Raw genomic sequence first — 27,553 nt, forward strand, 5'->3', positions numbered from 1 at the left:
ATAATAAATATTCCTCCCTTAAGTAGGATCTTCGCCAACAAATAATTTCATCTTTATCGATAAGAACTGACTTCCTGTTTTGCTTTTCCCAGCAAAAATTCAACTCTCGTAAGACGACACATTATTTGCTTCTACTGATTTTTGGCAAATCGTTGTCCTCTGAAAGTTCACTTAAAATTTTGTTTAGCGTTGGTATTTCTTTTTTAAAATAAAATGAGTGTACTTTTCTGCGAATTACATTTTTGAAGAAATCATCTATAACGACTTTTGATCTCCCTCATAAAAAATATAAATGACCGCAGTTCACCTGTAAGCTATTCATTAATACTTATTTTTCTAATATTGCAGAGCGTCTTTTGAGTGAGCTCCCGCTTCTCAACAAGTTACCTTCCGAGTTTTTGACTGCCCCGAGATCACAAACGACTTTTAAATTCAGGGAGTTGTCTTTTAATGAAGGGAGAACTATTTTAAATAACTTAAAAGTTAAAAAAAGCAAGGATGTTTACGACTTGAATGTTCCAATCTTATAAACTCCTAAAAACATAATTTTTACAATATTTTACAATTTTGATGACAATAGTGTGTCCCTTATTGAGTCTTATTTATGGAACAGAACTCAGTATGTTTTTTGTAATTCTTGTTCTTCACACCTAACAAAAATAGTTCATGGAGTTCCTCAAGGTTCAGTATTGGGCCGAATGTGTTTTTTAGCTTTAGTGTAGTATTGCTTATATGTTGTATCTTTCGTGTTTTTCTTTCTTTGACTTGTGTAAACATTTTAATGTATCAAGTATCGATACCAATAACTGATTTGATTTGATTTGATTTAATAAGTTTATTTAATTATTTTTTATCTTTAAATTACCGTCACTGTATTAACAACAACAGTACCGTCTGTGATATAGAAATGGTTCACTCGGTTATCCGACTTTGAATTAATTCTGTTCCTATATCTCCCATCACAGTGAATTTACGAAATTTGTTCGCGGTTTGATTACAGCTGAATTAATTAGCAAAATACTCAGTCCCTAACTGTATATCGTCGGTTAATTATCTCTAATATCTATGATAAAAGCATGGTGATAATACGGATCGCGAGATTAGTCTCGTGAAGTTCCTCGCTGAATTAGTTGAGAATTTGTTTACATCGACCAATATTTAACTAGCGATCATGTTGTACCTTGTCATAGGTCTAATAGCGTTGCCCTTCCTGCTTTTAATACTTAGTTGGTTGAGGTACTACAGAGAATGGCAGCACATCATGGCTATACCCGGACCAAAATCCCACCCTGTCATTGGAACAATGATAGATGTCCTATTCAGTAGAGGTAAAAATATAAATAATGTTATGTAACTAATGTCACAAAGCAAATAAACAGTAGATATCTTAATAAATACGTTGAATCAGAATCAGAATATTATTATTTTCAATAATAATCTTTTCATAAACAGTACATACCTTGAAAAGATAAACAAAACAAACTGTTGATAAAAATTCTCAATGGCAGCCAGATATACAAATGACACCGTTTACATATACTGTATATACAGGGTTTAGCAATATTCTATGTCCGTGAAGGTATCACAAATATATTTTTTAGCATTTAAATAGAAAGCTTAATGAATGACAAATCGATTGTAAGAGCAAGTATTTAAAATCGAGTAACCGACAATGTAGAAGGATTGAAAATAGACGAACGACGAAATTTTAGTTTTTCTGTTTATTTATTAATTAATAATTAAAAATGTAATGATATACACCGTTGTACCAAGAAGGATTAGTAGAGGGTTATTTTTATGAACATAGTATTGCTTAAGCAAAAATCTCACAAAAGGCAGACAAAGCACAAATGATTATGCAGGGTGTTCCCTTTTTAAACGTACCAACTTTAACAGTAGATAGCGGACTTCATTTTGAAAAAAAATGTTCATGTGAAGGTCGTAAATAACCGAGATACAGCGAGTCGCAATGTTTTTTTTTAACTTTTTTGTTATATCTAAAAAACAGTAAGTATTAAAGAAACGAAATTAGGTATGTCTTGTGGCGACACAATGTTCCTTAAAAATGACCTACAAATTATTCACCGTAACCACCAGTGGCGTGGTAGACGGGTAGTCAGTGTCCCTTTTTTTAAACAGAATATTTGTTTTTCGTAATTTTATAACATTTCTCTAATCAATTTTAAACGAAACGCTGTTCTTGCAAAATTGACAAAAAATTTAAGGGTTCTCCTTTTTTAGTGCACATAAAAATACGCAACATTTTAGTCGATTTAGTATGCGATGGACTTGTTTGGTGGTCATTAGTTGTTAGTAGCTCATAAATAAATAACCGTCAGTAGCATTATCACATTGTAAGTAAAATGATGAAAGAGGTTCTGCATTATGACTTCAACGGTCACCAGACATTAGTCCCCTTGATTATTTTGCCTGGGGTCATATGAAACAGCAGGAATACTCTTCTTCAATAAATACAAGAGAGAAATCCAGCCAGCGCATTTATCAAACTCAATGTCATTATGCGTAGATACCAGTTATGTGTTGAAGAAAGGAACATCCAATTCGTATATCTACTTCAATCTTTGCTTTCTGATATTTTGTTGTTACAGACTATTTTGAATTTCCTTATATTCGTGATTAGTGACTTTGAAAACCACCGAGTAACAAGTATCAGTCATAACCTTTAAATTTTGAATGCTTTTCCGATTTTTACATCCGCATTCCGTCATCTCTTATTCAGGAATTTTCGAGTTCGCACTTCAGATTCGTAATCAGCGACCTCAGAAACCCGCGGTAACAAAGTTCAGGCAATAATATTGAATAGAGCAGTGTGTGACTTAAGAGGGCTCTATAGCAAATAGGAAACCAGCAATATATTTTTATAGATTTTATTACACAGTTTGTCTAAATATGAATTAATGCACAAATAACGGACTTTCCCTCATTTTAACGCAGATTTTCTATAAAATGGACTTAGTTTGAAACTCATATTACTTTTTGGTGTAAAGAAGTTTGTGATTTACGATACCGCTTGTTCAAAAGTATGTTGTCTACATTTATATATTTGGTGGTATAAAATACAAGGCTATGGTTTTTTACATTGTTTTGCATATTCGCTTAGGCGTGGAAAAATCTCCTCGAAGGAGTGATTGTGGATTTAATTTGCATATATTTCTTTCTAATGCTCAAAATATTATTTTTAAATGTTTTCTAAAAGTATTCACAAATTGTTTATTTTCATTATAAAACTTCCTCATTATCTCACCCTATTTTAGGGGATATTTTAGCGTTTTAGCCCTAGTAGTTTTAGGCCCTAGTAGAACCGATCTCAGATCGGTTTTTGGGGCTGTGGATTTGAATTCAGCTTCAAAAAATGTACAAGATCTGTGTACTCATGTCTCTCGTACAGAACTTCTTTTTGTTTTGAAGGAATATATTATCAGCATGAAAAGTACATTTTTACGTGAACTATCATAAGATTTTATCGTACTTCGCAAGTAATAACCGTACATTTTTTATATTGAACTTTGAGGCTAGATAACAATTGTACTTTGTAGTAGTTAAAAAAGTAAAACGTATTATTTCTAAAATGTTTGCCAAAAACACGCCACAGTTGCAAAAATTGTTATTGTGCTCAAAGTGTGGCTGAAATTACTTGTTCATGATATAATTTTAGATTTTTCACTGTTTATTTTAATATTTTGCAACCTATAAACATTTATAAATATGTAAATCGAAAAGAAAAATAATTATTTTATTTTTACAATTTAATCAGTATAATTCCAGTTGAGCAAAAATAACAGAAAGCTTTATTTGACTTCAGAAAACGATAATTTTTCAAAATTCTTCCAAATTTCAAAAATCGTAATTTTTATTTCAAAAAGTAAAGGAAATTTTTTACTTTATCAATTTTTTATATTACAGATTTCAATGATTGTTGACAGACCTGATTTTTTTCTTATATGGCTTTGACGAATTGAATAATAATAACACAGGCCAACAAGAAAAAAATTCTAGAGATCAGACACTACGTTTCCGAAGGCATTTGGCGCGCTGAATCCGAATCTGGCCTCAGAATTGATCCATCACCCTAAGTTTCCGAGATATTCTAACCTAAAAGTGCAAAAAACACGTATTTTTGCCATTTTCAAGGTTATGTAACTTGGCGAAAAAATTTTTTTCTCAAAACTGAAAATATCATTGGAAACTACTATCTTTCCCCTTCAAAACGCATTTTTTTATTTGTAAAAAGCTTTATTTTTCGCGGAGATATCGTCGATTAAAGATGATCAGTATAGCTACCTTATTAAACCATGGCTCAACCTATAACACAATATCACTAAGCGCTATGAGCCTTAGAGGGCTCGTAGCGCTTAGTGTTATTGGGTGATAGAGCTTGAACTTAACCTTCCTGACGATTAGGGCTCACAGCGCTTAGTGTTGTGGGGTTCTAGGGCTTGGGATTAACCTTCCAGACATATAGGGCTTGGGGTTAACCTTCCTGACGATGAGGGCTCGCTCTGCTTAGTGTTGTGGGGTTATAGGGCTTGGGGTTAACGTTCCTAACAATTAGGGCTAGCAGCGCTCAGTGTTATGGGGTTAGCCATGATGTAATAATATAGCCATACTGGTCATCTTAAATTGACGATATCTCCGCGAAAAACTGAGCTTTTTCTAAATAAAAAAATGCGTTTTGAAGGGGAAAGATAGTCGTTTCCAATGATGTTTTCAGTTTTGAGAAAAAAATTTTTTCGCCAAGTTAATAACCTTGAATATAGCAAAAGTACGTGTTTTTTGCACTTTTAGGTTAGAATATCTCGTGATGGATCAATTCTGAGGCCAGATTCGGATTCAACGCGCCAAATGCCTTCGGAAGCGTAGTGTCTGATCTCTGGAATTTTTTTTTTTTTAATTTTGTCGGCCTGTGTAATCGTTACTACTACAATGCTGCTGCGACAAAATGTATTTTTTTTATTTTTTTTTATTTTCAGACTTATTTCTTAGTGACAGAAATCGAGGTAAAATGTTTTACCCTATTTATAAACATTGGACACTTAACTTGTATTTTGTCGCCATAATGAGTGCGGAGGATATTGAGGTAAGTGTAAATCAAGCTGGCCATGTACATTGCATGTCAGTGTAAAACAAATAAGTTCTAGACTCTAGCTAGAGCATCATCTACGAAACAGCACATTATTTTTTTAATTTAAAAATTTTTCTTCTAAAGATACAAAATATTTTGTGTTTGTAAGTTTAAAATGTTTCGTTAATAATCCCCTTCTATGGACCGCCAATCGCCACAGATTAAATTTAATATTTTTGTACAAAGTGGTTACATTTCTCTGTAAGTTTTGAGGCATTTTCGAGATTTTTAAAAAGGTTGTTTTAAACTTGACGCCTTAGCCTTGTTGTGTAGAAACCAAAAATGAAAATAAAAAAATTGACATGGTTTTGAATGGTACTCTCCAGAAATTATGACGTCATCGACAATTGTTTTCCCGGAACATGCGCAAATTTTTTCACGATCAAAAAGATTGTATTTTTTGTGAACAACTTTTTTTACTGTCTATCCATTTAATACATATATATTGCTGTTGTCTCTCTAAGTAGCCTGTCTAAATCGGTATCTCTGTCTTCTACCGCTTACAAATTTTCATAATAGTCCAGTTGGTAGAGGCTCGGCGTGTGTCAAACCTTGATAACCCGGAAATAATTACACAGGTCTACTTTAAATGATGAGTACAATAACAGACTAATTTGCTGACAAAGTATTTTATCAGGAAAAAAAGTTATGAACAATTTAATCGTGAAACATTTTTTTTAGTAGTTTTCTTTAAATAACTCAGCGGGATGATTTTGTACGAAAAAATGCTTAGGACATGATTTTGTTCGTAATAAAAATAGCTACAAAATGGCGGTGGTCCGATTACGAAATTTGCAATAACAAAGCCGTGAGATTGAAAAAACGGTATAAAACGCCAATTATTTTAAGTGTAAAAATGTCGATTATAAACAAAAAGTGATAAAACTTTCGAAAACTATAGTTCAATATATATACAATAATGACGCTAAAGCCGAAAATGAGGAGATCAAAACTTTTTGTTCTATAAGGTGTTATACATTCATCGGCAACTGAAACTCGAAACTTTGCCAAATTTGTTCGAAGCTTTGCTGACACTTGAAATTTGGTAGACACAGTGTAAATATACAGAAATCAAAAGCAATTTGCAAAATTCAAGTATCTTCATTTTTGCAGTTTTGGTAAGGTTTTATACGTCACCGTTTTTTTAATTTTTGGACGTATATTCATGTATATTTATAAAATATTCCATTACGGTAGATTAGCCAGCATAATTACCTACAATTTAAAAATATATATATTTTCATCGTTTAGATCCTAAGCTACTTAAAATTTTGCACCTGTTAGCCGTAGTCGTACATTATTTAACATATTAACATAAAACAAATCGTACGTGTGGGGTAAACCTTTAACTTTTCATTTTCGAACGCGAGCTCCACTCTTCGGCACTTGTATACTATTAGAAATATGCAACAGTAAATTTAAACAATTGTTTACTTAAAGTTTTCGAAAGTTTTATCACTTTTTGTTTATAATTGACATTTTTACAGCAACTTAAAAAAAATGGCGTTTTAAACCGTTTTTTCAATCTCACGGCTTTGTTATTGTAAATTTCGTAATCGGGCCACCGCCATTTTGTAGCTATTTTTATTACGAACAAAATCATGTCCTAAGCATTTTTTCGTACAAAGTCATCCCGCTGAGTTATTTAAAGAAAACTACTAAAAAAAATTTTTNCATTTTGTAGCTATTTTTATTACGAACAAAATCATGTCCTAAGCATTTTTTCGTACAAAGTCATCCCGCTGAGTTATTTAAAGAAAACTACTAAAAAAAAATTTTTTCACGATTGAATTGTTAATAACTTTTTTTCCTGATAAAATACTTTGTCAGCAAATCAGCCTGTCATTATACTCATAATTTAAAGTAGACCTGTGTAGTTATTTCCGAGTTATCAAGAAAATGTCACCAACAGTAACATTTCGGCCTCTGCCGACTGGAGTATAAAGGTTAAGTACACATATAACATAAATAATGGAAATAGTCTATTGACTATGTACCTACTTTAAATAGGAACTACAACGTAACAGAAATTTTATTGTTTGATATGTTCAATTGACCCTAAAAAATGATAAAACCGCGGAGTGCTACCTTTTAAAGGGGTGCGTTTTTGAGAACGAAGTAAAAAGGTGGTATATTCAGTTTTTTGAGTTTTATTCGAAAACTATGCATTTTTTCACTATAGTTGTCATCAGAAAAATTGTAGCAAATTGAATTTCCAATCGAAATGAGACCTTCTGAAGTCAAAAAATATTTTTATTAAAAATATGCCCAAAAAACGAATAAAAAACCCGAAAAATTCATTTTTTTTTTCTTTTTGGCTTTTGGCCCATTACTTTTTTCTGAGAGGAGAGGTATAGGCATTGCTTCACAGAAAAAAAGGTAATGTTTTTTCCTTTAAAATAAGTACCTACGACTAATAGAAACCGAGATACATTGGATCAAAGTTGGCTACTTTTTGGATTTTTGGCCAATTTTTGCCCTTTTTGACGATTTTCGTCTTATAACTCTTTTTTGAATTAATTTAGGTATATGTAATAACATATTCAAATGAAAGCTGGTTTCAAGACCTTTAAAATGGTGCCTGGTAGAAGTTTGTACAATTAAAATCAACCGAGATATTCGGTATTATTTTGTCTAATAAATTTATTTTTGTGAATGTGAAAGTTAAAATAAGTTTCCAGGTGATTGGATATTATTATTTATTTATTTAAACAACAGTTAGTCATATATATCTCACAAATTTTCAGTTTCATTTAGTATATTTTCAGTATTAATATCAATTTCGTCGTCATCATTTTCATCAATGTCCTCTTCAGAAAAATCAGGCTCATAAGCATTCTCACAATTTATTCCCATACATTCTTAAATACATTTACAGTCTATTTTTTCAAGTAAATTTTTAGGTGCAGGAGATTTATTATTAAAAATGGGAACCAGCCCATTTATGGAATTTTTCCAACCCCAATCAAGGGGATTTAAAGAACAACCATTTCACTGTTGCATCTGAAAATATACTCTGAACCCATGATGTTTGAGAGCATCAGTTGTTGAAGGCAATCGAGATAAGGTAAATTTTGCACTTGTTGAATACTTTTGAAATAATTTATATCGACAAGTTTTTAGGCTGTCAAATTTTCAACTATACATTATAGTTACAATACATTCAGATGCAGCAGTGATATCCTCAACACAAGCATTTTTAAGTAAAAATACATCGAGGTAATTTTTTAAATTTGAAAAATTCTTATTTACAAAATTGAAAATTTTTTTTGTAATTGTAATTTTTTAATTAAAAGTACAAAAATAATTAAAAGAATTCGAAATTTTACAAGATAAATATATATATATTATTTATATATAATAATATTCAATCACCTAGAAACTTATTTTAACTTTCACATCCACAAAAATAAATTTATTAGACAAAATAATACCGAATATCTCGGTTGATTTTAATTGTACAAACTTCTACCAGGCACCATTTTAAAGGTCTTGAAACCAGCCTGCATTTGGATATGGTATTACATATACCTAAATTAACTCAGAAAAAAGTTATAAGACGAAAATCGTCAAAAAAGGACAAAAATTGGCCAAAAATCCAAAAAGCATCCAACTTTGATCCAACATATCTCGGTTTCTATTAGTCGTAGGTACTTCTATAAAGGCTTATTTTAAAGAAAAAAATATTAACTTTTTTTTCTGTGAAGCAATGCCTATACCTAACTCCTTTCAGAAAAAAGTTGTGGACCAAAAACCAAAAAAAACGCATTTTTTCGGGGTTGTTTTTACTCGTGTTTTGCATATTTTTGTTAAAAATAATTTTTTTGACTTCTCATTTCGATTGGAAATTCAATTTGCTACAACTTTTCTGATGACAACTATAGTGAAAAAATGCATAGCTTTCGAGTAAAACTCAAAAAACTGAAAATACCACCTTTTTACTTCGTTCTCAAAAACCCACCCCTTCAAAAGGTAGCACTCCGCGGTTTTATCATTTTTTAGGGTCAATTGAACATAACAAACAATAAAATTTCTGTTACGCTTTAGTTCCTTTGTACCCTCTTTTTTTTTTGACATAGTCAATAGCCTAAAATCTGTGAAAAGACAAAAAGTTCTGATTTTACAAGATGAGTATTCCAACCTATTTATAACTGTTATAAGTGCACTTACATCAATTTGATATTATGCAATATAGATTTTTGTTCAGTTCATAGTAAACGTAAAGACATACTACATAATTCATTCAGATATCGGGCTATAAAATAAAATTGGTTATATCTAGACTTATATCCCTTTAGCATTTGATGGCAGGTATTGTTCCGGCCATATGGCAATAAAAATATTAAATGGGGAGTAAGTAGAGTTATACCTTTTTGCTTTTTTGCCACAGATTTGGAATTTATCAATTTATTCATGCACTACTACGATATGTCATTTTTCGTATTTATTTTGAAAAGCTGTTGCGCATAACTTCTAAACGGACGAACAGCAAAAAAATCTTAACAAAAGTCGTAATTTAAAAAAAAATTCTGCTGTAAAATGTGAAACATCCTGTATAATACAAATTTCCAGTTTATAAAATCAATGATGAGACCCACACAATTTGACACGTCTTATTATTACAATTTCAGTTGGTTTTGAATAATACTAAACATAACGAGAAAAATTACATATACGGTTTCTTACGTTCTTGGTTGAGTACTGGATTATTAACAAGCTCCGGTAAGTACAGATGAATGATTTATTCGCTTTTTTAAGTTTGCGTAATATTTTAGGCAAAAAATGGCAGAGAAGGAGGAAGATTTTAACTCCAGCATTCCATTTCAGTATATTGCAGGAATTTATCCACATTTTTAATCGAGAAACTCAGAACCTGGTCAAATTGTTTGAGATGGAATGTGACAGACCTTACACGGATGTACTTAAACCAATTACAGAATTTGCACTGTATTCCATAGGAGGTAACTATATTTTTTGAAATAACTAAATATTATAGTCTGATGCGTTTGGTAAAGATGTAGGGTAATGATGCTGCCAAAATGATATTTTTTTAAAGCTTAAAAATGCGTAATCGTAAAGGAAAGGGTTAATATGAAACTCCACTTTATTCATTTAAAAAAGGCACTCTTGCTGAATATCCATAACTTGGATAATAAAAAATGACACGAAAATTTGAGAAAAACAACACTTTCTTCTGAGATATTTAAAAAAACTCAGAACAAAATTAAACTTCAACGACTTATTTTAGAAGGTAGACATTTTTGGACACATATTGATAAGATTTTTTTTAATAAAATTATTTGAAATATTTGGGAAATACCCTGTATTGCATGTAATTATTTACTTATGGCATTTTTTAATTACTTTTTTTTTATTTAATTGGTATTACTGCCACATCGAAAACAAATTTATAATGAATTAACCCAATTAATGAAAATAATCTATACAGTGCAGCAGAAAGACTCGGTTAAATAAAAAAATATTAATATATTTTAAGAAACATAAAAAGGAAATAGAAAATATGTTATAAATCCGACGTATTATTGATTATTATCGGCTTAAAAAACAAATTTTTGAGAGGATTTTCACAAGATTTTTATTTAGTTCGCAAATGATAACAATAATTTTTTGTACGTTGACCTTTGAGGCTAGATAAAAATTGTACTTTGTAGTAATTAAAAAAATAAAACGTATTAATAATGAAATGTATGCCAAAAATACATTTCAGTTGCAATAGAAACTGTTATCGTGCTCAAAATGTAATTATTCTGAAAAATTTATTAAAATTGGCTTAGGATCCATAATATTTGACTTCGAAAATAGAAATAATCCGGGCTAAATAGATCAAACACCTGCCTGTTTCAAAAATCGGGCCTAACTCAAATTTTATAGGCTTAAAATTAAGTAAAAAATACACAGAATAAAAGCTCAAATTTGTGTATTTGTAGAGGTAGAGTGTCATATTGTTTATAACAAAAAAAAAATATATGCTCTGTTTAGCTTATATCTCCGAAAATAATCGACATGAGGTATACTTATCGATTTTGTTCCTGAGTAAATTTGCTACAAGGATAGGCTTGCGAAAGTTCGCAAAATTTTTTAACATTTCAAAATTAGCAACACATTTTTTTTATATAAATAAATAATTGATAACTTTTTTGCAATCGCTGACGTTGTCGCAAGCAGTTATTCCTTCTAAAGACTATTGCAATTGTTCTATTCAGACATCAATTTGGATCTCCAATCTTATTTTATAGATATTTAAAAGAATGCGTCTTTGGCAGCATATCTTTATAACCCTGTATCATTTTTATTGAGCATTTGTGAACCCATGTCCTTAGAAAACTTCTTGCTGACATTTTCCAGTTCCCGCTACAGTTTGCCTACATGTCTTGGAATCACCGCGTACAAAACCACCACGTTATTATAATTCGAGATATGATTTTCAGAAACATCGATGGGTGTTAACTTAGGCGAAGGCAACACTTCTTACAAGAAAGCCATATATGATTTTGGTGATATTGTGATCCAAAGGGCTATACGACCTTGGTTCCACAACCAGCTCATCTATAATATGTCGAATCTAGGAAGAAAGGAAGAAACCGTAGTAAAAGAATTGCACGACTTTTCAGCAAAGGTTATAAAGGACCGCAAACAACTATTTTCGACCAGTAGCCAAATGTCGTATTCTCACAGGAAGCGTTTAGCTATGTTGGACTTACTGCTGAAAGCTAAGAATGACGGAGCTGACATAGATGACGAAGGTATTAGAGAAGAAGTAGATACATTCATATTTGCGGTATGTATATCACTAACAGTTTTAAACAACAAAGTTAGTTATTAGATCTCGTTGTTTTTAAAAGTCAAAATAGGGAGTAGTTTAATTAGATAATACTACTATTTATTAGTGCTAGTTGGAAAAATGATATAATATTATGTTAACTTTTTACGAATGCAATTTGCCATTAAAGTAATAATCTAGGAACAATTATGACGTATTAACTGACGTAATTAGTGAATTAATGATATGTGAAAAAATTATTTAATACCATCGATGTTTCGTAGGGTCACGATACGACTTCTATGGCAATATGTTTTGCTTTGATGGCACTGGCTAATGAAGAAAAGATCCAGGTACGTATTCAGAAATTTCAGAATACCCTATTCACTATTCAGAAATTTTTACGTCAGTATATAAATCAATACAGTAAAAAAGAAATACATATTTATACAGGGTGATTCAGTCATAATGTCATTAATTTTAAGAGCAGATAGAGAAAAATGAGTATAATACGATGGCGTGATTAAAAAAAATTAAATGCGTATTTAAGCAGGAAAAAAATATTTTCAAATCAATATTTAACCCCCTTTTCAGGCTGTTACTGACCGGCTGACGTCAGCCGGTTATTCACAATTTGCGCACGGCTACGATATGAACAACGCGCCCTAGATGCAACGTTGCCATATTTATATATTTTCGCTCATATAAAGACAAAAAATAAACGGTTTGCTCATGTCAGCCAATAATAATTTAAAATGCTATACATTATTTTTTATAATTATGCAATCAACACATTAAATTTTTATTGTTGCCCAGCAAGAACCTCGAGGAGGTCTGAGCATGCCTTGCCAAAAATCAGTTTTTATTAACATCATGTTAATTTTTTAATTTGCTGTAAGCGGCTTACAGCAAATGTTCAAATACATTACCGTTACCGTCTATGCATAAGTGTACACGTTGGATAGATGAGCGGCGGATGCGATGGAATAAACCAGGGTTATTACGTATTCCTTCAGCGGCATCTTCGATACGATTCCGCAACTGCTCTACATTCTCTACCTCGGTGTGATACGCGACAGATTTTCGTATAACCCCATATACAAAAGTCCATAGGATTATGAGCCCTCATCTCCCTATCCACCGATTGGGACATTGATCGTCTAAAAATCCACGGACATCGCGAGCAAAATGGGCCGGAGCTCTGTCGTGCATATACCACATATCCCGTAGCATCTGAAGGGGAAGGTTCTGAAGGTCAAACAATTCTACTAAAAATTGAAAGTAACGCGGCCCATTCAGATGTTCAGGTAGAAAATGCGGCCCAATTAAACGATCGCCATATACTCCTGCCCATACATTAACACCGAATCTCTTCTGAAATCTAAACCGACGAGTAGTGTGCGGGTTTTCATCTGACCAAATGTGACTATTATGGCTGCAAAGAAATTAGCTCTGTTTCACTTTAAATAAAATGTAATATTGTTTGAAGTAATTTAAATTTCATTTCATAACCATTTCAATTAATAAATGTATGTAGTATATATAAGTAATAGAAGATAAAAAACAATCGGACGGAGATAAATAAACAACTCGGTACGTGTTTCCGACCTAGGCTAACCTGTGTCTAGGTCAATAACCTTCTTTCTATCTGACCCACTTTTGATTTGCACGTGTACTATAGTCTAGGAGCCAGATAGGGTGCCGTGGTCAACCAGAGTGCCACGGCTGCAAACAACTTATTCGTAGTATTTTGAGCTCCTGAATCCAAAAAACTTGGTCGCAAAGCCTGAAAGTGGTCAGTTTAATTGTTATCAACAAATTAAATGTTTAAATGGCCGTAAAAAGTTTATTTTTGTAGCTAGTATTGATATTTACCTTACATGTTGATTTTTTGGATAGCACATGAAAATACATAAGAAACCAACTTGATCAAGATCAGAACAAATTTTTTCGAATTTTTTTGCGCTCACTACCCTGATTTGCCACGATTTTTCCCTATTTTTTGCCAATTACTCAAAATTTTGTGTGACGGTGGAATTGTTGCCATCTTCTAAAATTTAATATACTTAACCAATAACCTAAATGTATTGAAACTGACGGTAGCCTTAATAACTGCACATTGAAAGAAACCAACCGCTTGCAAATGACCACAATCTAATTGACTGTTTACCTCCTTAGGAAGAAATAGTGGAAGAACTAAACGACATCCTCGGTGACTCTGACAAAGCACCCACGTACAACGAACTCATGGAGATGAAATTTTTGGAAAGGTGCATTAAAGAATGCTTGAGATTGTACCCAAGCGTGCCATTCATCGGCAGGGTAGCCGGAGAAGACATCAAAACGTCCAACGGCTATACTATACCCAAAGGTTGTGAAGTCAATATATACATTTATGAGTTACACCGATCTACCCAGTACTGGGAGGACCCAGAAAAGTTCGATCCCGACAGGTTTCTGCCCGAAAATGTCGCAGCCAGACATCCCTTTGCTTACCTGCCATTCAGCGCTGGATCCAGGAATTGCATAGGTCTATAATTTTTACAGTTCATGCTATATACAGGGTGGTCCTTAAGTAATTGTACATAGAAGTTTGGTAGATTTGTGACTTTAAAATATTACGATTTGAGTCAACTTGCCTTAATAAAATATTGATAATAAGAAAGATACAGGGTGTTAAAAGTGAAATTTCAAAATTTATTTTTCGCAATAACTTGAACGTTTTTGGACATTTATACAAAACAAATTTTAACTGGGGGTTTTTTGGTATGAGAAATCATAATTTTGTATCTAATTTAATGTATCTTTTAGAGGGCGCCACATAAGCCAAATGTGTGGCATAAATGTACGCTAAACTTTTTTGCCCATCAAGGTAGCGCTCTTTTGGAAAAAAAATATTAAAGGCACGGCATTGTAAGAACAAAAATGTATACTTGTTAACAACCTTTAAACTTAACGGTTTTCGAGATAATCGAATTTTAAAAATCGGCTGCATTATTCTTCTTTAATTCATTACGAAAAATATTAACGTAGAAGTCGTATACACTTATCATGTTTTTACATCAACAGGATAAATATTAACGTAACGTAGAAGTTGACATAAAAAAATTTAAAATTTAATATATTTTTTAAATTAAATAAAAGCAGTTAAATTATAAGTTTAATAATCATAATTAGAAATGAATTTTACACATTAAGAAAAGTAAAAACTAAGCTAACTAACATTACAAGTTTAATTATGTCAAAGTAAGTGTTCGATATCTCCACCATTCTCTTCGATGCATTTATCCACACGTTCCATAAAAGATGGCCTCATATTAAATAACATGATTGGTCCAAAAGAAACTGTAGTTGCATTTATTTCTTCCCAAAGTTGGTTGCGAGTATTTATGGGACTTTTATAAAAAAGTTGTTTCATTGCGCCCCAAACGCCAAAATCGAGAGGGTTAATGTTTGGGCTACGTGCTGGCCAAGGGAAATGACTACCACGATCAAATCAGCGTTCAGGAAAGTTGGTATTTAAATATGTTCTGACTTCTCTCACATAATGAGGAGGTGTACCATCTTGTATAATCAATATATTTTGCCTGAAATTTAGTGGCAACTCTTCCAAAAGACCAATGAAGTCATTTTGTAAAAAATGTAAGTAGTTCTCACCATTCAAAGTATGTGGGAAATCGTATGGCCCAAAAAAATGGTCACCAATGATCCCACACCATACATTTATTTTGAATTCGAGTTGAAAATGTCTTTCTCTTTTAAAATGAGGATTTTCAATTTCCCAGATATGATTATTACTTAAATTAAAATACCACGGCAGCTAAATGTTGCCTCGTCCGTAAATAATATTCTATTAATAAAGGTAGGTGGGGTCAAGATTTTGCCTATTTCGGATATCACTTGCAAATTGGTATCTTAATGGTAGATCTGCTGGCAATAAAGTTTGCACAGGCATAAAATGGTAGGGGTGATATTTATCGAGGTTTAGTCTTTTTAAAACTGAAGTTTTACTGATTCTTAAAGCTGAAGATAACCTTCTTGTACTAACTTGAAGATCATCTGCAACGTGAACCAATTTCATCTTCTTGATCAGGCATAATGATTATCTCACTCTCACTTTCACCTAAATTCCTAAATAGATTTTCAAATGTTTGGTGATTAGGTTGCAGCCTGTTTGGATATCTTCTGAAATATTCCCATTTCGCAGCACTTCCGTTGAAATATTGCTGGCAGTAAATAGTAGCATTTTCTGCTATTGCTTAATTATCTGAAATATTCAATTAAAACTTTTTCAAACGCCATAGATTATGAAAACAAGAATGTTTAGCTGTTAAAATCATTCGTAATTTCCGTCTAATACGTTACTATTTCTCGTAATGAATTAAAGAATTATGCAGCCAATTTTTAAAATTCGATTATCTCGAAAACCGTTAAGTTTAGAGGTTGTTAATAAGTATACAATTTCGTTCTTGCAATGCCGTGCCTTTAATATTTTTTCCCCAAAAGATGGCTACCTTGATGGGCAAAAAAGTTTAGTGTACATTTATGCCACACATGTAGCTTATGTGGCGCCCTCTAAAAGATACATTAAATTAGATACCAAATTATGATTTCTCATACCAAAAAAACCCTCAGATAAATTTTTTTTTGTATAAATGTCCAAAAATGTTCAAGTTATTGCGAAAAATAAATTTTGAAGTTTCACTTTTAACACCCTGTATCTTTCTTATTATCAATATTTTATTAAGGAAAGTTGGCTCAAATCGTAATATTATAAACTCATAAATCTATCATACTTCTATGTACAAGGACCACCCTATATAGTTAGGCAACCAATTACACCTAAGTATTAAGATACTAGATGGGAACACTTTACAGAATCCTTGCCTCTTTATTATAGCATGAACCTATATCCCTAAAGAACTAGGATGTCTACAAACTTTGACCTGGAGTTATCCAAAGGCAATCCAAGGCAAGCTCCTAACTTAGCAACCTTGGCATGAAGAAGGGTCATAGGGATTTTATAAGAGACTCGCCATCTAGTATTTTCATTCTCAAGTCGAACTATTAGATATTTCGGAAATTGATCAATCTTAAACCTTCTCTGTATTTTCAGGTCAAAGATATGCTATCTTGGAGATAAAAGCTGCACTCTGTGGTATTTTAAGAAAATTCAAGTTAATACCCGTGGATACACCCCAGCAGATAAAGTACAAGATCGATTTGATACTAAGGCCTACTGGCCAAGTTAGAGTAAAGTTTATGCCGAGAAAATAATATTGTTTGTTTTATTTTGCGTTATCTTAAGCCTTACTAGTGCTATATACTGTTTTCTGTTTTTAATTAATGATATAAGGAAAAAATAAATTGTACGTAAAATTAAAAGAAAGGGAAATAGAGATAAACACTTTGTTTCTTTGTTTTTTTTTTGTATTATTACCCGGAGAGAAATATTTTTAATCATAGGTAGAATCTGCTTAACACTAACAGCAAAGTTACCCTACTATTGTAATAAAAATATTTTGTTAAAAGCGTCTATTAATAGTTAAAAAGTTTTTTGCTAACTTTTTATTTATTATTGCAATCCTTTTTTAAGGTATTTGGCTAATTCAAACAAATTTAAGAAAACATATTTTTTAAAAATCTCATTAAATGAAGTTCAACAATATAGTTAATGAAAAATATATAAATTAGTACAGCCAATTTTGAATTTTGCCCCCACTCTGAATAAACAATGGTCAAAGTAGTCAAAATGAGGTTTTTCTCAAATATAATTTTTCAGAGGCAAAATAGAGAAAAAGTCTTCAGATGAAAGTTGTAGGTATTAAAAAAAACTACAATTTCGTTTTTATGCATTAAAATCGATTACGAAATTGTAGTTTTTTCTCTATCTTGCCTTTGAAAAATTATATTTGAGAAAAACCTGATTTTGACTACTTTGGCCATTGTTTATTCGGAGTGGGGGCAAAATTGGCTGTACTAATTTATGTATTTTTCATTAATAGTGCACACATTGAATCTCTGGAAAAAGTGCAAAGAAAATTTTTTAAATTTGCCGCATTTAAGCTTGACGGAATATATCCTGAAAGAGGATATCCACATAATGCACTACTTGATCGTTTTCATTGTAGTGAGTTAAAAACACGTAGAATTACACATCAAATTGTCTTTTTACATAAAATACTAAACAACTTAATTGATTGCACCTGGTTACTCAACAAAATTCAAATCAAAGTTCCTAGACTCGCTTCTCCTGAAAATAATATATTTAAGTTACCCACTGTAAGAACTAACATTATGAAAGCATCTCCTTTATATCAGATGATTGTCAACTATTGCAATGTTGAGGACAGGTTAGACATATTTTCTTGCACTATTAATAAAATTAAAAAGCGGATTCTTTACTGTTATTTTACAGTTTTAATACTTTATTTTTGTTTTTACTAATTTATTGATTCGTGTTTATCTATGTATAAGTGAATGTGCGAGATATTTTAAGGTATTTATTTATGTGTAATAATTTTATATATTCTATATCTACCATAGTTTTGCTGGTCTAATATATATTTTTCTCTGTGTATATGTATGTATATTATATATTATGTCTACTATATTTTGTGGTGGTATATTACCATGTTCATTTATTATTATTAATTCTATTTATTGACATATATTTTCGAATGCGTAGTGTGTTGTATTACTACACTGACTTTGTATCCTATAACTGGGCATTTGCCTGTTGGATATGTAGTGAAATAAATAAATAAATAATAAATTAACTATCCCCCCTAACAAAATCCCGTCACCAGATTGCTGCTATCAATTTCTTCTTGAAATCGCTCTTTTTCCCGTAGAATGACTGGCCTACACCTACTTAGTATTGTATCAAATAATTAACCATTCAGAGAAACATCCTATAATTTTGCTTTCACCTTTGACAAAGTTTGATCACGTTTTTTACGATAAGAATGACTGACAGAATGACGCAACCCAAAAATATTTTAGTACTGTTTCTTAACAACCACACTGTATATTAATTAACTTCTTTTCTTGAAAAAAAAGGTATATACTTGAAGACCACCGTCAATCCTGCACTGTTTTTTGTAAGTAAAAAAAACAAAATTGTCGTCAATACAAACAACGTTCTAACTCAAATTGCGTACGACTAATAAGGTACCTTCGCTATATGTACCTGTCTTCCACTGACCAAAAAGGAACTACAGTGACGATGTTGGTGTTTATTATTTTGGCAACAGGACTGCCCTTTTTGCTGTTGGTGTGCAGTTGGATAAAAAATTATCAGTACTGGAAACATATTATGGAAATTCCTGGGCCAAAATCGTACCCTGTTATTGGAACAATGTTGGATATAATCTTTGACACAGGTACATATTTTGCTTTAATTGATTTTATAGGCGAAAATATCTTTACCAGAAATTTCGACAGCTTCATTGAAATATTCTTTTACATCTTTTTGTAAATGTAAAATCTCCTATTTACGAATGTATCTGATTTTTATACCAACACGTTAGAATTTCAAAGAAGCTTTATTTTAACGAATAAAAAATACATTACGTTTAGGTACAATAGAAATATGCCAATTTTCGCTCAAAATTTCATTAACAATTTAATCGAATAAAAAATACTATACAATCCTAATTTTCAGATAACTTATTTCATAGTGAGAGAATGAGAACTAAGACGTTCTACCCCATTTATAAGCACTGGAGTTTCAATATAGCGTTTGTAAATTTAATATGCGCAGACGATATCGAAGTAAGTTTATTTCAAACTATTTACGTTTATTTACTTTTAACATTTCAGCTGACATCATTCCCTTTATAAATTTAATTTTAATTTCAGTTGGTCCTAAGTAACACGAAACACAATCGAAAGAGTCGCATATACGACTTTTTACAAGACTGGCTCGGATCTGGACTGCTAACAAGTAGTGGCAAGTGAAAGGATTATTATTTAAAAAAATATATGATATACATGAAATAACACAGTATTACTAAAATATATTATACTGTGAAAACTTCACATTCTGACATACAGGGTGTGTTAAGTCCCTCGAATAGCTTCAAATTGTAGTTAGAATTGTTAGTTCATCTCTTTCTGTATAGATAACACTATCTTTTTTTATCCCTGGAACGTGGAAAGATCCTTAAATTTTGAGTAATTTTTGTAATATAAAGTTTTTCCCTCTATTTACTTGTTTTCGAGATATGTCGACATCAATTTGCAATGTATGATATAACAGGAAAATATATTATTTTATCTAAATCATACCGAGACAGAATATTGTTATAAAATATTGTCATAATGACTTTAATCACACCACATACTAACTAACAAACAATAAATTATAAAAAAACTAATCAACTACAGAAAAAAAATTGTAAAATGGTAAATCGTATAACTAGTACAGCTAAATGGAAAGACGCAAACTGATAAAACTGTAACTATTGGAAAACTAATAAGTGTCATCTGTCATTGTGTTGTTTTAAACAAATGACATGAGCCACCTATGACTCCATTTTTTAATAACATTTGATAAAATACGGTTCGTTTCTACCCCTTATAAGATTTACCATTGTACATTTTTTTTCTGTAATTGATCATTCGTTTTTTTTATAACTTATTGTTTGTTAGTTAGTATGTGATGTGAATAAAGCCATTATTAGAATATTTTAAAACAATATTCTGTCTCGGTGTGATTTAAATAAAATAATAGATTTTCCTGTTATATCATACATTGCATATTGAAGTCGATATATCTCGAAAACAAGTAAATATAGGGAAATACTCTATATTACAAAAATTACTCAAAATTTAACGATCTTTCAGATGGACTGCATTTCGACGTTCCAGGGATCAAAATTTTTTTTAGTATCGCCACGCCATCTATACAGATTTATTTAAACTAACAATTCTAACTACAATTTGAAGCTATTCGAGGGATCTAACAACCCGAATTTCCGAAACTAAAATAAATTTCTTCATTTCGGAGATATTAACAGCGGGAGTGTTAAATGGCACACCCTATATATCAACATTAAAATATATTTCAGGTACCACGTGGCAGACCAGAAGAAAAATCCTAACGCCAGCATTCCATTTCAGCATCCTGCAAGAGTTTGTTAATATTTTTAATAGACAAACTAAAGAGCTGGTAAAATCTTTCGAAAAAGACTGCGATAAACCTTACATCAATGTAGTGAAACCAGTCACAAATTACACCTTGTGTGCTATTGGAGGTATTTGTTCTCCTTTACATATTATAAATGCGGAAAAGGTTATGAAAATTATTAAAAATAGGGGTTCTCATTTAAAAAACTTAACTTGACCTTCAAACGACCTTGAAGGTCAAAGTCAAGGTCAAATCCAAGGTCACTATCAGATAGCCAGGGAAAAATCCTTACACTTTTGTCTGAAACATTTTTTCCCAAAATACATTCTTCGAAAGTTCTGCCGTACCGGGACTTTTGAAAGTCGACCCACATTTGACCTCGACGGTCATTGTCAAAGTCATGGTCAAGACCAAATTTGGACGTAACATTTCCTGCTCTTTCCAAATCCGCAATAAAAAATGAGGGTTCTCATTTGAAAGATCAATTTTTACCTTGAAATGGCCAGGGAAAAATCCTAAAACTTTTGTATTTATCATTTTTCAAGAAAATGCACTCCTGACGAGTTATTCAGGGGTTTCCATACTTTTGTGCCACCCTGTATATGCCTAATATGGTTCTAAAATAAAAAATAACTTCCAGAGACATCACTGAGTGTGAATTTAAGCGAAGGTCACGACTCGTACAAGGACGCCGTTCACACCTTCGGTTCCATCGCGACCAGAAGGGTTATAAAACCCTGGTTCCACAACCGCTTGTTCTTTAACCTGACGCCAATGGCACTAGGACATAGGAGGGCAGTGGAAGTATTGCACGAGTTTTCAACCAGGATTGTGCAGGAACGCAAAAAGTTATTTTTGGAGACCGCAGATTTGTCGAATACCGAGAGGAAACGTCTGGTTATGTTAGACCAATTGCTGAAGGCTAAGCACGATGGTGCGGATATAGACGACGATGGTATTAGGGAGGAAGTCGATACATTCATATTTGAGGTAACGATTGACAGTATGATTCTTGATAAATAAGTAGCATTTATAGGATGCTTGAAGATAATTACCAAAAACTTAATTTTAACTACCTATGAACTGAAAAAAAATATCCACCTGGTCCAAATTATTCACAACATACCTACATACACTAGTGTGGTAAGGTCACTGAACTTGATTGCTTAAACGCTTAATATATGTAAATATTGCAATTGATACTGCGCATAAAAAAGAGATATGCCAAGAATCGGCGATCGACTATCGATACCTTTGCCAGTCCATTAGTAAGTACTAGGTCAATGTTTCCGCCCTCATTTTCTTTTTCTTTCATTTCCATGGCCATGCTCAACGCCTGTTGCATTTCAACCCTTAATCTTAAACAGACCAAATTTGGAGTTTAAAGGATAACTTAAATTTCTCTTAAATCTGTTAGCTATTTTTAAAAATTATTTCAAAGAGTATTGACTCGAAAATTGAAAAACGGTTTGAAGGGATAAATGTGCATATTTTGGGGTAATCAGAATATTTCTAATTGTTCCAGTGTCGCATTTTTTTATGTCATCATCCCCTATTTTGGGGATGGAAATGAAGGGTAAATTGGTGAAATAAGTGAAAATCGATTTTCTTCGTTCAAAAATCTTATATCTTCTATAGATTCAGTGAAATTAAGACACATTTTGGTGGAATCTATGCTCAATTGAAACAAGTTAAGGAAAAATTAATGAAAATATTTTCATTCCTATTTTAGGGGTGGAAGTGAGGGGTGAGGGTGTGGAAAAATGAAAACTAAAGAAAATATGCATAAAAGGTTTTTGTCGCTGAACACGAATAAAAGCATCACTAAAACAAAAAACTCCTTTTCAGGAGTTGTTTCTATCATCCTCTGATTTAGGGGAAGAACTGAGGGATGGGGGATTGAATAATAAAATTCATCTGAAATATTACCAGAGTCTTTTAATTCTCTGATCTTTTTCTTACATTTTTCACCTATTCACCCTTCATTTCCACCCTCAAAATAGGGGATGGACATTCGCAATAATTTTCCCTAAATCTGCATCAAATAAGCTTCAATTTAAAAAAAATGTAAAACGATTCGTTAATTCTTCTTCGAGATATTTGATTTTTGAAAAATGCCTTTTGACCGATAGTGTGGCGTTTGTGAGAGAATGCCACAACTTTTTAATGAAAAAAAATGGTACGCCACTGACTTCTTCCAGTTTTGATATATTTTTTTTAAATCCGCCATCAATTCTGAATAATATTGGTCTCTTCAATTTTTTTCGTAGGATGCACCGTTTTTGGGAAAAAGGAAAAAAATAACATATTTTATTGCAAGTGGTGTATTTTTAATTTCTACTGATACGTTATCTAGTAGGTTGCTGTCAATGTTTCTAAATAAAATACAACCATCGAATTTCGAGTAAACATCTTTAAAACTCTGAAATAATTAATAAAAAGAAATTAAAATTTAAACATTCTGTATCTCGGAAATGATAATGAAGCATATTTCGATCTACGTTTATATGAACTTTTATTCACAAAATAACTTCCACAACCACCCCCTAAAATATTTTGCACTTATATACAAAAACACCATGTATAGAAATCGATACTGGTCGATATAAATGTGTGTTCTAAAATATCCAACAATATTTCCCACAATTTTAGCTTTTCTATGTAATTAAACATTAATAAATTATTAATATTGGATTTTAATTATTATATTTTTTAACAATTAACAATTTTTTCACAATTATTTTTTATTATATTTTTATTTATAATTTAATGCTTTTTTAGCAAGCGTGAAAAACGCTTTAACAAGCTTTAAATAATTATTTATTGTACAAAAAACTGATAATATACAATTTTAATTGTGATAAAACTAACAAATTGGAAAACAATATTCAATATTTTTTTCAGTACTTAGTATAAAATAAATTGTTATTATTTGTGTTGCGGAGTAAAATCCACATAAAAAGTTCAAACGAACTAAGTAGTGATTAATTCTAGCTCCCTACGAAATTAGCTTGAAGTAACCCGTTAACTTTTTTGTATTATTTTAAAATCTTGATCAGTTGAAGTAGCACTTAACAGTACCAAATTTGTTACATTAAAACCATTTCTTTACTGGTTCTTGTGGCGCAGATGTTTGCTTACTACAACTAAGACGAAACTCATCCTGTCCAGATGCTCATTGCGCAGATCAAAAAGAGAGTCCGGTTTAGGAGCGACAAAGACGGAACACCTTAATAGTAGGGCAGTAGGTGCAGACAGAGTGATTCTGAATAAATTTTGTTAATATAATCTCCTAAAAAGAAGCCTAGTGTTTCCATTGATGCAATTTATTTCCGATTCTTAACTGGTCCTGTCTTTGAGTAGGATGACCGAATTCGTGCTTTTAAATTTAATCTAATGATCTCATTTTTTTTTTATTGTAAGATACATATACGTTGTTAAGATGAAATGATTTAACTTATGTATTTCAGGGTCATGATACAGCAGCGATGGCAATAAGCTTTACTTTAATGGCGTTGGCTAATGAGGAAAAAATTCAGGTATGTTGCCAGAATTATTTAATTTCTTAACACTAGTGGTATGTTTCAGTCAGCTGCTCAAATTTACTGAAATTTAAATTTCAAAGTTCCAGTTTTTTTACAGTTCAATTGTTTGATCAGTTTTAATAATGCCAAGTGCCTTAAATAATCATACAAATTACAATTTGAGTTAAATTTCTGTAGAAAAGTAGAGTTTTCTTTCCATGTATTCCATACACTTCTAAAGATTCGATTTTTTCTCGAAAACAGATACATTTCCAATATGAAAAACATAATTTGCAAATTATTATTATTAGTTCCTCGCATATTACAAAACTCTGAAATAGAGTAAGAAATGTTTACTCTTTTACATTTACGACTATTATTATCAGTGAGTTATAAGTTACAAAAAGAAACCAGCTTTTTGTGAGGTAACAAAGTATGCAATAATTTTTCTAATATTGACATAGAAAATTTTTATGAAACAATATGATACTTTATTGACTACATAAACTTGTGTATTTCATTTAAGTAAAAAATAGTTATCTTTAAAAAATTAACAAGATGGCAGAATGTGTTCAATAGATAGATGTTCTTTCCATTACACAGACCCATAAAAAAAAGTGGGAGGTCCCAAAGACAAGACAATGGTATCCGTATGTTTTTTTGGGGTCGCTGAGATCTATACGTTTTTGGGGTCGTTGATCAGATCTGGGTTAAGGTCAGTTCAAAGTCAAATGTAGAAAATCAATTGACAAAAAAGTAAACCAATATATCTATATTCGGATCGCTGCATCCGAATGCGATGTCAGTTTAACCCGATTGCGTCTGGGTTAAGGTCAGTTCAAAGTCAAATGTAGAGAATCAATTGTTAACAAAGTAAACACACATATCTATACGTTTTTTGGGGTTGCTGAATCCGAATCCGAGTCAATTAAATAAATAAATTTAACGTTTCTTCAACGTTTAGCTGAAAATTCGTGTAATTAAAAACGCTATTTTTCAACTCGTACCAATCCTATGTTACTTCAATCTTCCTTGTCTCATTAGATATATGTCAATAAATAATATTTTAATTTAATTGCTTGTTCCTACATTATTTTCTTATGTTAGGAACAAATATTACAAGAAATCGAGGAAGTCCTTGGGGAATCCGATAGATTGCCTACGTACGAAGACCTTGTGGAGATGAAATTCATGGAGAGGTGCATTAAGGAATGTCTTAGGTTGTACCCCAGCGTACCGCTAATTGCCAGGGTGGCTGGTGAAGACATCAAGACACGTAGCGGCTATACCATACCGAAGGGCTGCGACATTAACATATACATTTACGATTTGCACCGGTCGCCACAGTATTGGGAAAATCCGGACAAATTCGATCCGGATAGGTTTCTGCCTGAAAATGTATCAAAGCGACACCCATTCGCTTACTTGCCCTTTAGCGCCGGATTCAGAAACTGCATAGGTCAGCCACTAAGTTTATAAATACAGGGCGTTTCCTAAATACGGTCCGTAACTTCAGGACACAATTTCTTGTGATATTTAAAGAAAAAAAAATTACTTCCTACAAATATGTGGCCGGTAACGCTTGGATTCCGAGATACAGGAGTTGAAAAAGAGTTAAAAAATATATTAATATTTGTCAATTTTTATCTGCCGCCAGTGGCGTAGTTAGGTGCGAGTCGGTCGACGTATTCGTAATAAAATGTAAGACGCCAATGGAATTTTTACATTTTGTTTGTTTGTTTTGTTTTTCTAAGAATAGATTAGTATTAGGCAAAAAATTCAAGACTCCTTTTTTGTTATAAGTCCAAAAATATTTTAAAAAATTTAAAATCCATTGGCGTTCTACATTTTATGACGAAAACGTCGACTCACTCACATCTAACTAAGCCACTCGAGGCAGATAATAATTGACCATACTAAAAATGTAGCTAGCGCTTCTGTCTATATGTTTATAGGAACTTTTTTTTCTTTAAATAACATAAGAAATTGTGTTACAGACCGTAGTTAGGAAACAGCCTATATAGCACGGTACGTTATAGACAGATCAGTAAGGACAGCGTGACAATTTTCGAATGAAATTCGCCAGAAAATAGCGTCAGTTTTTAATAAAATATTTGTTTTCATTTTGACATTGCGAACAAAAATCTTTATTGTTAAAATGTTGTTCAACAATGAAAATGCATTGTTCTATCGTGTAATGCTACATTTTTAATAACCCTGAACTGCCAGCTGTCACGCTGTCTTTTTTTATCGTTGGCAACATTTTACCGCACAAATGGCGCGACCTTTCATGAATTTTTGAACACCCTAACTAGGTTTTTTAAGTGCTGATTGAAATTAATGAAATTGTATGAATTTTAGGGCAACGATACGCCCTATTGGAAATAAAGGCTTTATTATGTGGAATATTAAGGAAATTTAAGCTGAAACCGATAGACACCCCACAAGGGATGAAATACAAATCAGACTTGGTGCTACGACCCCTTGATGGGATTAGAGTGGAATTTGAACTGAGAAAATGAACAATGTAGTATGTAGTAGTTACTTTTCACTTACTGATGTATCTTTAGTAATAATACTATTTGTAGTAAACATTTAAACGAATTTAGAAACAAGTTTTCTTCTCCCTTTGCCTCCCTTACACCTATGCGATCTTCTGGTCTATACTTGCGGCTCACACCTAAAATATTTGGAGATATTGATTGTTATTACACATCTACACTTTGATCGCAATAAAATAAACGTAACGATAATTCACAAGATTACTTGTAACCTTTGTATCTTGTGCAACTGTACTATCTGGAGAATTGTTTACTCATTTAGAAATGCAATATCCAAATCGACAAGATTCCAGTTATCGGAGAAGGTACAACAGAAAATCAAAAGGCAAAATAAATTTTAAAAACTAACATTAAGTGCAAAGACAAATAAGTATAGTATTTCCAAAGGTTAGTGGAGCATACAACGATTGG

At 31.9% G+C, this 27,553-nt stretch overlaps 1 protein-coding gene across 1 annotated transcript; it reads left to right on the forward strand.

The window, feature by feature from the left end:
• Positions 1-950: 950 nt before the first annotated feature.
• Positions 951-27,185, forward strand: LOC108904025. Its single transcript, XM_023454214.1, has 16 exons — positions 951-1,328; positions 4,992-5,098; positions 9,775-9,865; positions 9,919-10,104; positions 11,593-11,942; positions 12,209-12,277; positions 14,103-14,454; positions 17,041-17,198; positions 19,048-19,309; positions 19,591-19,700; positions 19,788-19,878; positions 20,999-21,184; positions 21,698-22,047; positions 24,528-24,596; positions 25,689-26,040; positions 26,943-27,185. Exons 1-16 carry the CDS (start codon positions 1,172-1,174, stop codon positions 27,101-27,103), a joined length of 3,051 nt encoding a protein of 1,016 aa, XP_023309982.1. The 5' UTR covers positions 951-1,171; the 3' UTR covers positions 27,104-27,185.
• Positions 27,186-27,553: the final 368 nt, after the last annotated feature.

This window comes from Anoplophora glabripennis, unplaced genomic scaffold (assembly GCF_000390285.2).
Source record: "Anoplophora glabripennis isolate ALB-LARVAE unplaced genomic scaffold, Agla_2.0 scaffold14, whole genome shotgun sequence".
NCBI lineage: Eukaryota > Metazoa > Arthropoda > Insecta > Coleoptera > Cerambycidae > Anoplophora > Anoplophora glabripennis.